We start from the raw sequence: 13,342 nt of genomic DNA on the forward strand, positions 1-13,342 counted from the left end.
CATCACTGCTGGTACAAAACTTCACAAGTTGGGAGTCTGGAAGATTATCTATAGGAGGCAGCAATGCATTATTCCCTTGGCTCTGCTTTTGGACACAGGAGGACATGCCAGAAGCCCTTTCGCCTGATTCAGTACAGTATATTTGTTCACCTCCTACTGTTCCACCCAACTGTTCTTGGAGAGGTCATTCCATCTCATGCAGCTGTGAAATAGTCTGGAGCCCGATCTGCTGGAAGACTCCAGATGGGCCAATACAAGCTCTTATTCCCTTGGGTGCAGAAGAAGTCAAAATGATTAAAAAAAATGAGATTAATTTTTTAGGTAGTCTTCTTTTTGTTACTGGGAAAAATACTTAAGTGTGATTGCAGTTCTGCTAATTAGGCACTCAGGCTGTTCTGAAGTCTAATTTGCAAAAGTGATGAGTATTGATGCCATTAGAAATTAGTCTTTGAGTATTGAAGTTTTAGAAATTATTTTATAAATGCTTTACTTCCAAGCAAACGGGTCCTTGACATTTTAGATAGGTACTCATTTAGTAGACAGTTTTGAACCTAATCTTTCCAGGTCTTGCTTGCGAATAAGTAAATAAGGTGATATTATCCTCCTTATCTCACTGAGGGCTGGGAAGAGTTCTAAGGAATTGTAAAAGTAAACAGTGAACCATTTTCCTGCTGTGTACAGAGTGTGACAGAGAAATGAACAGTCCAGAGCTGTACTTGAAGAGTTTAGAGTTCATCACATTCCAAGACTGACATACAGGGACAGACATGAAAGCTTTTCAGCTTCTGAGTGTGATCATCAAATGCATTAAAATTAAATATTCTGTAAAAGGCATTTTATGTAGTAAATGTATGTGGGTGTGTAAGAGTATATTGCAATGCATATTAAACAAAAACAACCCAAGTTGCACAAGGGGTTTAATTTTGTTTGCTATCATTTCTGTTGCCACATTTAAATTTTGAACGATGCTTTTATGTGTTTGCAGATTTCAGTTATTTCTTTTCCTTCTTTTCCCAATTGGAAGACTTCAGAACTTTGATCTGAACATGAAGCTCTCATATAAAATCATTTTATTAATTAGGATTTTTTAATTTAGAGGCTGTGTTGTTTCAGGGTAAGCTTGAAGAAAATTCAGCTCTCACTCATTTCAGCTATAACTATCAGAATTAAAAAAAGGAAAGAAAAAGAGGACTGTATTGGAATATGAAGGTATGGGTGATCATGGAAGGTCTCAGTTGTACGGCAGGAATGAATACTTACATATATATTGCATTGTATGATTTAGACAGAGCGCTTTGTTCCTGTTCTTTTTTTAAATCTTACTTTTGAAGAAATTTATATTAAAAAAAAAGAAGGATAGAATCCTTTATAGTTTTGAAAGTTAAACAGCTTTCCAGAAATTATATATTATTCACAATGCACCAAATAGAGCTTACCAAATCAAAGATACATGACATAACATTTTTCCAGCTTTGCATCTTTCTTTTAAATTTATTTTTAATATGTGACATCCCCAGGACAATTCCTACTGTCTTAAGACGAAGAGGCAGGTGTAAATCTTGCTGGATTCCTTCCTAGAAATACAGATTTCTATGTGAAGATTTCTCAATGTAATATGTCAACCTGTTTTAATGAAAGAAGGAAGCAGTGCTGAGCAATGTGCTGAACAACGTGCATATGAGATCCTTGGAGTCTTGGACTGTGTGACAGAGCTTCATGAGCACAGATAAGGTTGCTAGGGTGTTGAAAATTAATAGAGATGTAGCTGGAGTGACAGAATCCCTGTCATGCATGCAGCAAAACGCCATAGGAGGAAATCCATATGTCAATTCACCTTAGGTTGTTCGCAGAAGTAATCAAAGTATTTTGGCAGAAAATCTCCTCCTGTCAGCATACTTTCATTTTTGAGGACTCTTGCAGCAGAATTTGCTGGTATCCCTATGATAGCTAAGATTGCTTGTGGCAGATGAGCTTAGATTCAGAATTTAAAACCAATGCAAATAATCATTATTGAAAACTTATCTTCCTATTCCTTATTTTTAAAAATTACCAATTATGGATTTTTGTAATCTGTGAATTTAGTCATTAGAGAATAATTTTGCTGCTTGTGACTGACACTTTATGAGTAGGAAAAAAGGAATTTTTTTTATACTTAAAAGTAAGCTTTTTGTTCTCATATTTTTAAGCCTGTCACTTTAAAAAGTTTGTGTCATTAAGCTTCCTGTCATTTTGGTTGCTGCTTACTTTCAACTGAGAAAAGTGGCAGATGTTGAGGAAGATTTCCAGTGGAAGCAGAAAAATAAAATGTACTAACTGGGTGGTGATTCTCCCTCACATGACCAGAAGGAAAACAAACTGTTTGGCTTTTGGCTGTGCTTGCTACTAAACACCCTGTCATAGTGTGTGAGGTGAGTCACGACTTGTTTATTTATAGCTGTGGCCAATCAAAGCTGACCGCTCTGAACTTCATTCAAGACCAGCAGGCACTTAGGATGTCTTGTAAACATTTGCTCTCTGAGCAAGGAGCATTCCTCCTGGCGGAGAGCAGGACAGGTGCCCAGGTGGTGGCTCCTAAAACACAAAACAGACTAGAAGATCGTGGCCTGGATTAACTAGATTGGTAGAAAGAGAGAGAGAATTCCTTTTTACGTCTGAAATGCCAGACAGTGAGGATCTGGGACAAGATGACAGGTACTGTACATTGCTTGTGATGTTCTCGTGCAGAGCAGTAAGGACTGAGGCTTCATGTAATTAATGTGTGTGTGCTCCCGAGTGCTCAGCCTGAGATCAGTTTTCTCTGCACTGTAAAAGATCATCTGCTTCTTGAGGGTTTTGCCTCTAAAGCTAACATAAGGCTTCTTAAGAGAAAAATAAGAGTCTTAATGTTTGCATAGAGGTTAAATTGTATAGCTCTTAGGTATTTCTTAAACTGAAGCTAAAGGGAAGAAAATACTGTGTGGTTCCTACCTAGTCACTTTTCGCAACCATGGGGCAACTTACAAGCCTCAAAATGTCAGGCACAGAAATAGTTTAGTTGGAGCCATGCTACTGACAGAACTGTAACTCATTTCTGTGAGATACAGTGCTGTGTCCCTTTGAGGTGTGCCTGTCTTTCTAAGTTTAGCTTTTAACTTAATTAGCTTTATAAAACCAATGGTCAGGACAAGAAAAAAGCAGTTGGATCTAAAACTTGATAACAATTTAACAAATACTATTTTCTCAAATATGATCCAGCACATTCCTATGAAATAAATGCATGAAACAAATTTGCCTACACAGATTTTAAAATAGGTACTTTGAAAGTTGATGTTATTGATGTTTGGCTATGACAGAGTTTATAATCTCTGTCCTAAAGTCCACATGATCTTTCCATAGTCTGGATTCTAATAAAAGTGTTGGCTCTAAAATGGTTTTAATGAAATGCTTGATATTGCAAAAAAGTATTTTTGTCATGTATGTAAAACTAGAATTAATTCAGAAGTTAATTAACAAAATCCCAGAATATAGAGGCAAATTTAAAGAATTACAAGGATCGAAAGTGAGCATTTCATAATGGCTTTGGATTTGGTTTCTTCTAGTTATCTTTAAACATTTATGTGGATGCTTTTCTAGTATGTGTGTCAATGTGAGATGAAATACAGGAAACACCTCTGGTTGTGTGTTGTAGAACAGCATATTCAGGCACAGCCACCTAACTGGGTGAGTGTGGGTGAATGGATCCCCAGGGGTGTAATTGTGTCTCTGCAGGGGTGGGGTCACCTACGCATTTCCGTTTGCAGGGGTATCTAAGTTGTGCCCTATATATGATATATTAAAATTAATTGTAGTGGCAGGTAGGATTTTTTCTTTTCTTTTGAGGAAATGTTGAACTCGTTACTGATAATCATCAAGCAACATCTCCAGTTTGTTCAACTGAGTATTTTTCAATAAAGGAATCAGGAATATGTGTGACCCATTAAAAAAAGGAGGTTTCAGCTTTGCAATAATATTTAACTTATTTTGTTCACAATTCTTTCTCTCTAAAGGCTTGTAACAAGCTTTGGCAGTTAAACAGAAGTAAAACTAGGCCTGAGACTCAAAGACCTCTTTTTCTCTCAAAGTTGTTGGGGCATTTGTTTTGTTTTTGAAACAAAAAGGATGAACTTTTCTAGAGCAGTAACTGAAAAAGAATGATAACAGGGCCTGCTCTGACCATTTATAATTTTTGAAGCTACCATTAAATTAATTGATCCTGATCCCATTCCCTCATCCTTTTGTGTCTTTGCTAATGAGCAAAAAGGTTTGAGAAAATAGTTTAATCAGAAAGTTCCGATTTTTTTTCTGAAATTAAATTGCCTTTTTGTCTTGGTCATAACAAATAGGATATAACCAGAGAACATTCCTACAGAACTGCTAATGAGATTTAGTGGAAGTCAGAATATTTTGGTCCAAGTTAAACAGGAGGAAATAGGAGGAGTATGGGAACTCTACTGGAAGAATATAGGAAGTCTACTGGAGCAATTAATCTTAGAATTGCAAAAGAAGAAATAGTAATGTAAATGTACAGATAATGGGGTAATTTCAAGGGCACACTGAATCAAAGCGTCAGCTTTATATATTGTAAAAGACAGCAGTGGTATTTTTGTAGAAGATGCAGAATGGGCTTTCTTCCCTGATTTGGTTTCAGCACACTGCACTACTTGTAGCTCCTTCTCAGATGCAAGTGCTTCTTACATGCTCTCTCCTCTTGAGTTCACGTCCTACTTCAGAAAATATGTAGTATTGTGTCACAGGTGTATTTCATGAACATAGTTACATCAGAGTTAAATATATGGCATTGGTCAATAGTCTGTTAGTCATACTGTGAATATAAATGAACAATAAGCAAACAGTAGCACAAATATTTCCTAGTAAGGCTAGGAAAAAAGCTAAGGATTGCGAAGATTAGGTACCCACTCATATCTTCTGTTTTGTTTTGTCATATGATCCTGGGTGGTAACAGATGAAGAGCTATGAGGAAATACATGGCCAAAGGTAGAGGATTGAAAACAATTTAGCATAAGGAGGTATTTTCCCCCAGTAATTCTTTATCATCAGGTCTGCTATAGTTTTAGGGTAAGATGGTGTAATGTATTTTTAAAAAAAAATTGACAGCTCATGAGGAATCTAATGATGGTCAAGAATGTATACAAGGTACTTTGAATAATCAGTCCTCTGAAGTGGTGGTAGCACATGCCTTTAGGTGCTTCAGAGAGATACCAACATCATAACAACATCTGTTGTCCTAATCGCCCTCACCTGCCTATTATTGAAAAGCATAGTGCACTAAACTGTTAACCAGAACCTTTTATGACTTGAATTAAAGTGAGAGAGAAAGCTACATTCTTTTGGACCAGTTGATTTTGAACTACAATTTTATAGTGCATGACTTTTCCCAGCATCTGCTTGGGCTTAGAAAAATGAAGATCCAGTTTAAAGTCAAATCTGCATGTTATTTAATTACTGAAAGCATGTTGATTTGTAATTATAGAATAATATTTGCTTCTTCTGATAGTAAATAAATTAATAAAATCTAAAGTATTTTATTTTCTTTTGTGATTGAATTCTCTGCACAAATGAAGGGAACAAGTTGTTACCTCATGCCAGGAACTCTCAGTAATACAGTAATGCAACAGAGTAAGTAATAACCTACTCCAACAAAGTACATTAAAACCTCTTGAAAAGAGTCAAAATGAGGTTTTGCACAGAAAGAGTTAAAGCCATCTTGTGATGTTACAGAGAAAGTAGTTTTTATAGTTTTGCACGTAAAAAGTATCCTTTGGCACTTGAAAATCCAGTTTTCCTTTTTTGTGCAGCTGCCCTGCAACTCAGAGAATGCTCAGCTCATCTTTCCTAGCTGCTTGACTTTGAAAGGCCTTGAACTTGGAGTGTCCCAGCTGAAGAATGAGAAGGCTGTGAAGGACGAAAATTAATTGATTTTGTGAAAAATGGTTAACAGAGTAGTCTTTGCAGGAGAAAAATAAATCTGAAAGAATTGCTTCCAACAGCTGGGCAAATCTGTTTAAACTTCTGCAAATGGAACTTTATACTGCTTTTGATTAGTCAGGCATTTCCTTACTTTTCTAATCAAAAATAATGCAATAAAAATGTCTCTTTTATGTAACCAGTTTCTGTTACAATCGGGAAACTGACAAAGAAGGTCCCAGTGCTTGTACTGTCTTGGTGAAAAACAACAGCACATAGTAATAGCGCTTTAGTCTATGCTAAACAGAAAGCAAGTCTATAATAGTATTTATATGACAGTGAAACACTCAGTTTTCATGCAGAGAGCTGCTTTAAAAATTGACTGAATCATGAGTTTGGACTAATAGCACTTGACTTGACACTTGATCACATTTTGAATGACCTCATACTGCAGTAGTAGCTGGTGTTCTTCTCAGGGGAGCCAGACAGGAGTAGTGCGGGTCAAAGGAGGAGTTTCCCATGAGAGATGGCCTACCAGTTTGCTTATGAGAGTCTCTCTAGAGGAGCTGGACAGTGAAATGCCCCAAATTTAGTTAAAGTATATTTTGCGTGTTTTAGCAGGATATTCAGCAAAAACTGACAATATTTAGTACTCTGCTATGTTGAGGAACTTGTGTACCAGAATTGCCTTCAAAAAAGCTGTAATTACCTAATTTGAGTTTGATCAGCTAAAGAAAGACAGTGCAGCTCCTTATTAACACTTATAAGATGATTGATGTTACACCTGAATAGAAGAGATGAACACATTCCCTTCAAAATAGAGTCCTGGTAGTAATAGGTCTTTTTTTTTTTTTTTTTTTTTTTTTTTTTTTTTTTTTTTTTTTTTTTTTTTTTTTAAGCAATCTGTTGGAAAACTATCTCTTTGCAGAACACTTCAGTGGATTTTTATAAGAATAGGATTGCTTTCATGTTCAGAAAAGTTTGTTCCTGACTGGTAATATAAGTGGTAGAACCACCTTCATTGATAGGATTGATGATTATTTAGCAGCACACTAGTGGTAAAATGTTCCCATGTCAGCTGAAGAGAAGAAAATATCAATTATGACTTATTTTAACACACTGTACAAGAAGTGTAAAGAGTCAGGGATGAAAGGTTGTTTATATTATGTGTTGTTAAAAGTCATGTGTCCTGACTGGTCTGCTGTGCAGGCCATTGAAAAAGGCACATCCAGCCTCATCAAATGGTGATGACTTAAGCATGTTTCTTGTACAGTAATATTACCAAAAAAAGCTCTTCATAGTCAGGAAATACAAAGGACATGCATGTTATTGAAAGCTGTGACATAACATCTTTTTTTTCAGCTTTTTATTCCACATCTTCCCCTGGAAAAAAAAAAAAAAACACAGTAACAGCAAATTGGACTGCCTCACTGTTAATAAAAAGCATAAAACTGAAGTGTTGGATGATGAAGTCAGGAGAAAATACTTTAAAAGCTTGAGAAGCAATGTTGCACAGTATTAACAATTACTTTAGTTCTTGCAAATAGTGTATTTGAACTACAGGAGATATGATAATTAGAAGAGATTTCTTAACTGGGAAATGTTGTTAGCTGCTCTTTGAGGTTGATACTTAATTCTCCAGCTTCAATTTAAAAACAAGATTTGTCCGTATATCTTAGAGATTCCAAGCGTGTCCGAGCCTCAACACTGAAGGGATGGTCAATTGTAATCAGTTAAAGGATGTTTGCCACAGTACTACACAGTGGTGAGCCTAAACCTGTACAGCACCTACAGATTAGCAGTGGGAAACAAAGTGCATATGGATATCTACAAGCTGGAGAGATTTCTATTAGAAAAGCTTGGTACAGTTTATAGCAAGAAGGTTGTAGATGAAAATTCTTCCTGAAGTCTGAGAACAGTGTATTTGTGGATGCTTCCTGTATTGCTTTTTCTTTCAGTGACACAGCATCCTTTTGTAAAAGTCTTTGAAGCAAGCAGGACTTTACATGGTACCCCAGTGATTCATTTAAATTGCAGGTCTTGTTGACTAGGTCATAGCCACATGACACAAATATAATTATTTTAGTATATTTAACGATTGCATAGGATCCAAAAGTGGCACAGGATAGAGCACGGCTCTCTATAATCACCTTTAAAATTAGCCACGTATGTCATTAAGATGCTATGCTGTGAGTTCAGTGGTGCTGGCCATTCTGTCTTTCCACATAGTGCATATAAACATCCACAAATCTGTTACATTGTTTTTCAATAAGGCTAATCAATAGTGCATTGTTTTCTACTACACAATTCAATAGTAGATTTTAGACAGTTTGCTATTTGCACTGTAGTACACTTAACTGTAAAATGTGCTATTTTATATTTTGGAGGGGGTAACTGCATCATTATGATCACTTCCTTCTGCAGTGAGGTGATTTCTTTCCTCATAGCAGAGGCCTGTGAAAACTCTGAAAAGGTAAACCTGCTTGAATGAGTTTTGCTCACAGTTTACACTTGGAATTTCATTTGGTTAAATTTTATACTGAGGTCCTGGTTGCCTGTTTGTCCTTAGATATCCAGTTCCCTTAAGTTACACCATTCTGTGAGTTCTAGATACACTCCCAAAGATATATAAATCTAGTAATAGGTAATATGGCTATTTTGTAGCTTTTTAAAAAGTGTAACTTTCAGCTGTTTCACCTTGACTAATACATTCTAAGTTACCCTTAAAATTACAGTCTGTACAGGCTTCAAGCATGTGTGGTTACAGCTGGGAAATCAAGAGGGTTTAGAAGCTCTATAATTACTAACTCTGTGTTTATGTAGGTGCAGTCCTTCAGCTCCACCACATCATCCTGTACTCTGTCACTGCTGCAGTTCTGAGTAGCACATCTACAGGAAGATACATATAAAACTGTATACACATATTAAAAAAATCCAGCACATCACGAACAGATCTTTAAACCAGTAACATGAGATCTGCTGACCTTTCTGAGAGAAATGTGATGGGGCTTTGCTTGAACAGATGTCTAGATACAAAATGAGAGCATGACACCATCAGTCATTTTTAAAGAATGTAATGCCACTGACTGTTCTGGCCAGAGTTTGTGACTGTGATCGGTGGAAGCGTCTGGGCAGGAGTGTGTTTTGGGTAGGCTTTTTTGCAACTACTAGGCAACAGTGTATGTATGTGCTCAGTTTTAGAAATGAGGCCAGAGGCAGTCAGAAAGATGTGAGTAATAATTTTCTTTCTGAACACCCTCAATCTTTCTGACAGTAGTTTTGGAAGTGTAAGAAGTGTAGCACTTCATATCAAACTCAGGATAAGTGATGAGACATAAAATTTTCTTCTTTCTAAATTGTGCACAAAAGCCTTTGAAGATGTTCAGGGAGAGTTGGCTGCTTATATCTCAAAAGTAGCACCTGGACAGGAGTCCCAAAAGCTGTTTCAGCAGGAAGTATAGGGTTTGCATTTAAGTCATATACTTACAGGGTACTGTAAGTAACTCATTAATATACAGGGACATGACATGATCTCTATCTTTGCATACACACCACTATATGTTGTACATACAATTATATGCTGGACCTTCTTTCTTTCTCCCTCCCCCTTCACCTGTTGCATCCCCCTTGTTTGCACTCTCTGGTTTCTGGGTAACACTACAGTTTGAATGGCCTCTGGGAAAGACTTCACCAGGGCTGGTAGTTGTTGAGAGATGGGAACAAGAGGTAGCACGTGTATCTGATTGTCACACTGAAGATCAGCAAGCTGACTTTCTTACACCACTAATTGCTTAAGAACAGAATAAGGCTTCAGAATAGTCCCTGGTGTTCCCTGCAAATTAGAAAACTGTGGCTATAGTAGAACTGGCAAAGATGTCTTATGATTTCTTGTGGCCTACAAAAAACTGCTGAGTATTCTTTTGTGGAGTTCAGTTGAGGATTTGCAATATTTTTAAGCAAACTTCACCCGCACCATCCATGCTTCTTGCTTGTCTTCTTGTCAATGCACCACATGTGGACTACAGAACCATAACATGTAGGGTTTTAGTTTAAATTTAATCTGAATTTCAGCTCATACTTTCAACACCTTGGCTAAAGAAAGCATTACTAACAACCAAGCAAAGCAACTCCAGGGAACTTTCTGTACAAATATGCCATTTTTCTGCATAATTTGCATTTGTATTTTGAATTGTCACTAGTTATCCCACTGTGCCTTATTACGCCTTCTGCTCTCTAATCTATATTGTCTTTATATTAGTGGTTAGCATATATGAAAATAGTTTGCATTATTATTATAGTTTATGCTTTCATCTTCCCCCCTCTCTGTTTTTGCTATTAACTTAAAATTAGTAAAATTACTGTCTACAAATGTCCTAAATATTTCAAAGCTCTTATATGATAGTAGGAATCAGGCCTATCTGGTTTTACTCTTTGTGCTTCCACTAAGCTCCATTTCGATGGTCAGCTGTTTTAAATAAAGGATAGGAGTAAAAATCTGTAAAAGGATTTTGTAATTCAGAATACTGTCATAATAGGTTTTCAACACTGGAATAAACAGGTAACACTTAAAATACTGATTAGTGGTGCAGAATGGTTTACAAAAGCTAGAAGCAGTGCTTCTTTAGGGTGAGTAGCTTATCGGATAATAAAAATTCCCGTTCCCGTAAGGCAAAATGCTACTTGGATGCTACTTTTCTCAAGTAACCAAGTGTCAGAGATGATGGAAATTGAAATCTCAGTTGTGGATGGGGCACAGATATAAAATTCTGTGTAACTTTGCTGATCCCTCCAGCTGGGTTCCTGCAGTGATCTCCATGAGTTACTTTATGGTTTTATTTACCATAACTGTCAGGGGCAAATACCTGCATGCACTACCATGCATGGCTGGGAAACTGCAAAAGTCACCTAGTCCAAGACATGGGGATGTCACCCTATGCATTTGAGGTACACTGTTTTAAGCATTTCATTGTTGATTCTCAAAATGGGGAAAAGAAAACCTCTCACCTTGAATGTTTTGTAACATAAGAAGAAATCACACCACTGCAGCACAATAAATACTAAAATAAAGCCGGGAATAAGTCACTGGTTTGGGTTTTGGATTTCAATGAGTTTTACCCCGTGTTCGAAATAGCAATTTTTCTGTAGGTCACGGTGCCGTGGGCAGTGATGCCGTGATCCCCCTGCGCTGCTCCTGTCCCATGTGACGGGGCTCTCAGCGCTGGTCCCGGTGCTGCTGTGTCACCACCTGGTGGAAGACTGAGTACACCCATGAGAAAGGGGAAGGGGCTCCGGGGGTGTGTAACTAGGCATTTTTGACTGAAATTATTCTGACGTTTTACAAAAATAAGGCTGCGGAGACTGTGTACCTGCTAGGAGTCGGCAGTTTGATCTGACAGTCTGTGTGTGTGTTGTTACTGCTGCACCGACCATTGTACAGCCGTTTTTATCATAATTTAGATTTTGATTTATGTTGTTATTCAATCCAGCCATCACAAAATGTTTACTTTTAATGCAGTGATGCACTGGACATGTAATGGGTTATGTGTCCTGTAAAATGGCTGGGGTAGTTCATGGCTGGCTTGCATTCACTGGGATTGAAGCCGTGTGTATTCAGCAGTACACTGTGCAAAAGATAACTGGTGTAGCATTTACTTCAGATTCTCAGTGTTTGCACATCCATACTTTGTCCCAGTTTGATTTGACACTGACTGGCCCGTCTGTTTTTTCATTTGTTTTTTCATAAAACATATTCGTTGTAGTTGTTTTGTCTACTCCACACAGGTATACAATGTGACCATTTAAACTAGATATTGTCTAAACTTATCAGCCCCAAATACGATAGATACATATGCTTTCACATAGGTTTCAGCAAATTCTTCAGTACAGTTTTTGGGGAGGGGAAAGTGTTAATTTTACTAAAAGTATTGAACAGTCATAAGATAAGCTTTAGAAACAGTCATTTCAATAAAATAGAAAAAATTAAAATTCAGTAAGGAACTGAATCAAGACTTCAAGAGCAAATTTTTTTTTTCCTAGGTTGGATAACAATTTCATCATCATAGTTTGCAGAGCAAGACAAAAAGTAGAAAAGAAAAAGCAGAAGGATTATATGCATGAAATTAGGTGTGTTAATATGTATGGCCATCCTGTGGTAATGAAAATACTATGTTATATTTTTTAAAGAAAAAATAATATTAAAAACCAAGTTTGGGGTTCATTTGCTTAATTTAGATTACAACCCCTTCAACTCTGTGTCTTCTTATGGCCATGATGAATACACAGTAATTTCTTTGGTAATTGCTTGCATGGACTGAGAATTGCTACTGCTGAACAGATTATTTTTATTTTTTTTTTTAGCTTAAAAAGGTCAAATTAGCCTTATATAAAATACATGGAAACAAGCACAGGTGTCTCTAGCATAGCATAAGTCATTGGATTGCCAGAGCCTATATCTTTACAACATGGTGTTTTCAACCACTTTCAACTTCCGTATGAGCTGTAAACAAACTTGGGTATTTTTGTTTGTTTTACTCAGTTGGAAAGTCATCGATTCCAGGGAAGACTACAGACCCCGAATAAATCAGTGCATTTCAGAAGCACTGATGAATTTATTTGTATTTCTTCAAGAAATGTCCCACTTTAAGGAACAAAACCCTGGCAAGGTAAGGACTCCCAAGTGAGATTAACAGTTCTATATGGTTTAATAAATAGGTGAGATAGATTTTAAGAAAAACAAACAAGCCAGCAAGCAAAAAAATGGAAACATAAAATACACATGCTGATGCATTAAATCATGAGTTTCTGCAAACTTTTTTGTGCTGTGGAGAACATGGGTAGGAAGTCAGTGAGAAAAGCTGTTCAGTAAACAGTAAAGTTTATAGCAATACAGTTATTCCATGGGCTTTTTAAAGGAAATTTAAAACATAACAATTTAATAAAAACTTTAAAAAGAAAAAAACAATATAGGCATGTTCCTGAAGATAAACTTTTTCTTTTTCCTCAAAAAAGTCTTCAGGAATAGCTGCACAAGTATTTAATGTAAGAAGAGAGTTCCTCATATTTTATTGTGATAATTTTTCTTCTATACGCTTATAGTTGGTGGGTTTCCTTATTTTTTTTTACTGGAAAGGCTGAGCTGGAGAACCCAGTTCATGAAGAGGCAAGCAAGAGGAAAGATTTTTCCTTTCAAATCGGAATATCACTATTTAGTTCTAGTCAAAAGTGAAGCAGAGTTTTTTTTTTTCCAAAGAAAAGTATAAATAATGTAGAAGTATATTATGGCAATATAGATTTCATTTTTATATTTGTATTGTTAAATACAAGTTAAAAGGAGATTAGGAGGCTTTTTCTCCTCTTCTAATCTTGGTTAATTTTACCACAAAATTTTCCCTGAAAACAG

At 36.5% G+C, this 13,342-nt stretch overlaps 1 protein-coding gene across 2 annotated transcripts in view; it reads left to right on the forward strand.

Moving 5' to 3' along the window:
• Positions 1-13,342, forward strand: part of RETREG1 (reticulophagy regulator 1) — a 59,462-nt gene that overhangs the window by 37,087 nt on the left and 9,033 nt on the right. The window contains exons 1-2 of one of the 2 annotated variants that reach the window (XM_027888424.1): positions 2,480-2,691; positions 12,479-12,605. In XM_027888424.1, coding sequence (XP_027744225.1) covers positions 2,657-2,691; positions 12,479-12,605 — 162 coding nt within the window. In that variant the 5' untranslated portion in view covers positions 2,480-2,656. Of the gene's footprint in view, positions 1-2,479; positions 2,692-12,478; positions 12,606-13,342 lie in introns of those variants that run through there. The other variant, XM_027888423.1, reaches the window with a different exon arrangement.

Source organism: Empidonax traillii, unplaced genomic scaffold, assembly GCF_003031625.1.
Source record: "Empidonax traillii isolate 1590-97213 ecotype Southwest subspecies unplaced genomic scaffold, ASM303162v1 scaffold238:size1398292, whole genome shotgun sequence".
NCBI classification, from domain to species: Eukaryota; Metazoa; Chordata; class Aves; order Passeriformes; family Tyrannidae; genus Empidonax; species Empidonax traillii.